At 45.5% G+C, this 3,265-nt stretch overlaps 1 protein-coding gene across 2 annotated transcripts in view; it reads left to right on the top strand.

Moving 5' to 3' along the window:
• esyt2a (extended synaptotagmin-like protein 2a) overlaps window positions 1-3,265 on the top strand; it is a 22,159-nt gene continuing 18,894 nt past the window's right edge. Inside the window, exons 1-4 of one of the 2 annotated variants that reach the window (XM_025066327.1) lie at window positions 1-61; window positions 542-815; window positions 2,028-2,415; window positions 3,124-3,165. In XM_025066327.1, the coding sequence (XP_024922095.1) occupies window positions 2,035-2,415; window positions 3,124-3,165 (423 nt within the window). In that variant the 5' untranslated portion in view covers window positions 1-61; window positions 542-815; window positions 2,028-2,034. The remainder of the gene's footprint in view (window positions 62-541; window positions 816-2,027; window positions 2,416-3,123; window positions 3,166-3,265) is intronic. The other variant, XM_008334966.3, reaches the window with a different exon arrangement.

Genomic DNA, 3,265 nt, shown 5'->3' with positions numbered 1-3,265 from the left:
CTTTTTACTCATCTCATTCAGTCAGTTTCGCCACTGGTGCACGTTTTATTACATTTTTAAGGTAAAACTTTTGATGCTCTGTTTGTCTTTGTTATTACCTGCGTCATGTAACGTCTTTCACGTGTGTTTTACGCTCAGCTACAGTCACGTGTGTTCACTTATCTGAAAGTTTAACCATTTGATACACGTTTTGGGTCCACTTGTTAGCTTCTTGGCTAATTTTTTATCTTGTTTGATAGATATTTTTGGAGCCATCTTATTGGCTAATTCTAAATTCAATTTTTGTGAACTTTGTTATGTTTATTTATTTAGCATTTGTTGATGTCAGCATTTTGGAAATGTTTGGTGAACTTGTTAGACCACGTGGTTAAGAATTAACTTCTTTTTTTTTAACTGTAGTTTTGCTGCAGGTTATGGCTGTTTTCTGTTTATCAGGCTGTGGTAAAACCTCAGCTCAACCTCATGTATAAAATATATTCAAAGAAAATACACGTGTCTCGCAGTTTTGTAAAACTATGCCAATGGAAATTGTACTTTTCAGACACCAGGTGGCGTTCGGCCCCGCGCTGTCCGCAGTGTTTTGAAGCTCCCTCCCTGTTGCCGGAGGCTGACCTTGTTTCTCACCGCGATGACAGCTTCCTGCTGCGGGCTGCTGGAGCCGCTCAGTCCGCCCTCACGGCAGGATGTTCTGCGGAGGAGGAGCGCAGCCTATCGCTCCACTGTAGCTGCTCAGTATGTCTTGCTCTCGGCTGACTGAGAGAATCTGACGGGGTTTTTTTTTCCTGCGGAAGGGCGAATGTCGCGGGCAGGAGGCGGTGAGTTTGTTCAGCTTACTAAACCTAAAAATAAACAGGGGAAGAAGTTGTTTTGTACCCGCGGATTGTTGTGAGCTGCCGCCGTCACTGCTGCTGGTGAAGCCCCTCTACGTGTCACTTTGGAGAGAACGTCACGACTGATTTCGTTCGAAAACTCTTCAATTCTACACCTTCATGACCAAATATTACTTTTCTGACTGTGTAACTAGAATTACACAACCATCGTCGTATCAAATAGACTGTGTAGTTGAATTCGGCTTGGATCTAACGAGGCCATAAACCGCAGGTTTCTATTAAATTCGACTTTTTAACAACAGTAGTTCACTTGTTGCCATTCGCTGTTGCTGTGACATGAGCGGGAGCAGCCAGCGATGACCGGAGGTTTCTAGGTTAATTACCGTTATTTAAATGCGTGCAGGTGGGATTATATTAATGCCGAATTTAGAAAAAGGGCCTAAAGAGTGCATTAAATGCGTAAACTCTCAAAAATGTTGCGTTCACCTTTTTGTAGTAAAATACACATTCAATTGCACATTCCCGCAAGGGGGTTAGGTAATGTGTCCTGCCCAAACATTGGAATGACAGCTCAGCCCCTGGTGTGTTTGGAATCGAACGAGCTCAACCTTTCGATCTGTTTCGACAACAACATATTTAACAGTTAACTCTTTTACGTCTGTGCCGAAAAGCAACATACATCGTGACGTTATTAAAGTTTTTTTAGACGGTAAAGAATTGTCGGATAAATAACCTCTACATAGTTCAAACATTACACTTTAATTCACCTGTGTTAAGTTTTCTGATCTGTTAACTAGTGTTACCACATATTTGGTTTACTTTTTTTTTGTTCTTTCTTTTGTGGATAACCTCGAGCTGTGTTTGGAGGCTGCCCTCGTTTCAGGGCCATTTCTTGCTAACGTGTTTACTCTGACTAGCATTATGGCTAGTCTCTACTTTGTCTTGTTCAGTTCTTTTTTTTTTTTGACTGACTTTTAATCATTTGATTGTTTGTAGCTAATGTGGGGGTTAAGCTGTATTTGTGTCATCTAGCCAGGCCAAATTCTACCTCAGTCTACATTTGTTTCAATCCTTAAAAAAACCTTACTTTAAAACCTTACTCCAGACCATCGTTAGCCTGTTGGGTTTGGTCAGTCTCGGTGGTTGATTTGGACCGCGTCCATGTGCTAACGTTGGCTGTTAACGTCATTGTTCCAGAGAACAAATGAGTGACAGAATGGACAGATCTGGCAGACCGGACGAGCGGGGGAACGGGCCCGTGGGGGCACCGATCAGCCCATCAGGCTACTCCACGGCGCCACCGCTGTCTCCTCAGGACTTGGAGGAGGAACAGCAGTCCTCGCTGACAGATGTCACACAAATGTGGATTAAGTTTGCCAAGACCTTCGCGATCATCCTGCCCATCTACATCCTGGGCTACTTTGAGTTCAGCTTCAGCTGGGTCCTGGTTGGACTGGCCACGCTCTTCTACTGGAGGAGGAACCACGGCAGCAAGGACTACAGAGTCAACCGCGTCCTGGCCTACCTGGACCACCAAGAGAGAGCAGCCAGGCAGGCCGTGCCTACCACTGAGCTGCCGCCATGGGTGAGTGTTCATCTAGGGTGAGTTGCCCCCCCCCCGCTCCCCTCCCCGATCAAGGTCTGAGCTGGGGGGGTCTGATGAAGGTGAGCACCAGTGAAGGTGTGGCTGTGAAACTGATCAAAGTGACAATGGATGAAAGGATTTCCCTTCATCGTCCTGTCCTCATGATTAAGACAGTCAGTGGTCAAACTCCTGGTCCCCGTCCCCTCTGTCACACTGACCCCCACTGTCCACCAGTGGAGCCAAAGTCCGACCTAATGACCTCATCATGTGTTCCTGTTTAGGGTGTAGAAAAAAAAAATGCAATACCCACATTTCCCCGATAGATGGCGTAGAAAATGACAGTAGCATTTTAGCCTTTCTGCTTGACTTTTACATGTCATTCAACTTGGTTCACACGAACGCTCCCTCTATCTGCCCTTGACCCCGCCCCCATCTTACATCTGAGGACAATTGTGGCCCGAGGGTCAAAACGTTGGCCCCAAACCTGCTTCAAACTCTCAGGGTTTTTTTCCAGCTTGACATCTTTTCCCCCAGAATCCTCTCCTATATTCTTGCTAACCACGTTTAGCCCCGACTCTGAACTGATCATCAAGGCACTGCAGCAGTTCATTTAACAACCAGACGATGGCGCTGTTTGTGGTGTGGATGTGTTTTGTGTCTAATGGCAGGAGAATGGATGAGGCTAACGATCTCCTCCGTTTGTTCCAGGTCCATTATCCAGATGTAGAAAGAGTGGAGTGGCTGAACAAGGTACACACACACACACACACTCATCAGAAGATGTTAGCCTGTTAGCTTATGTTGTCAGAAATGGTGGAGTTTATAAATAGCACCTGAATCTGGAACATGG

The sequence above is a fragment of the Cynoglossus semilaevis genome, chromosome 20, assembly GCF_000523025.1.
Source record: "Cynoglossus semilaevis isolate Cse_v1.0 chromosome 20, Cse_v1.0, whole genome shotgun sequence".
Taxonomy (NCBI): Eukaryota; Metazoa; Chordata; class Actinopteri; order Pleuronectiformes; family Cynoglossidae; genus Cynoglossus; species Cynoglossus semilaevis.
The sequence above is the reverse complement of the archived record's forward strand: the minus strand, read 5'-3'. Positions and strand labels throughout refer to the sequence as shown.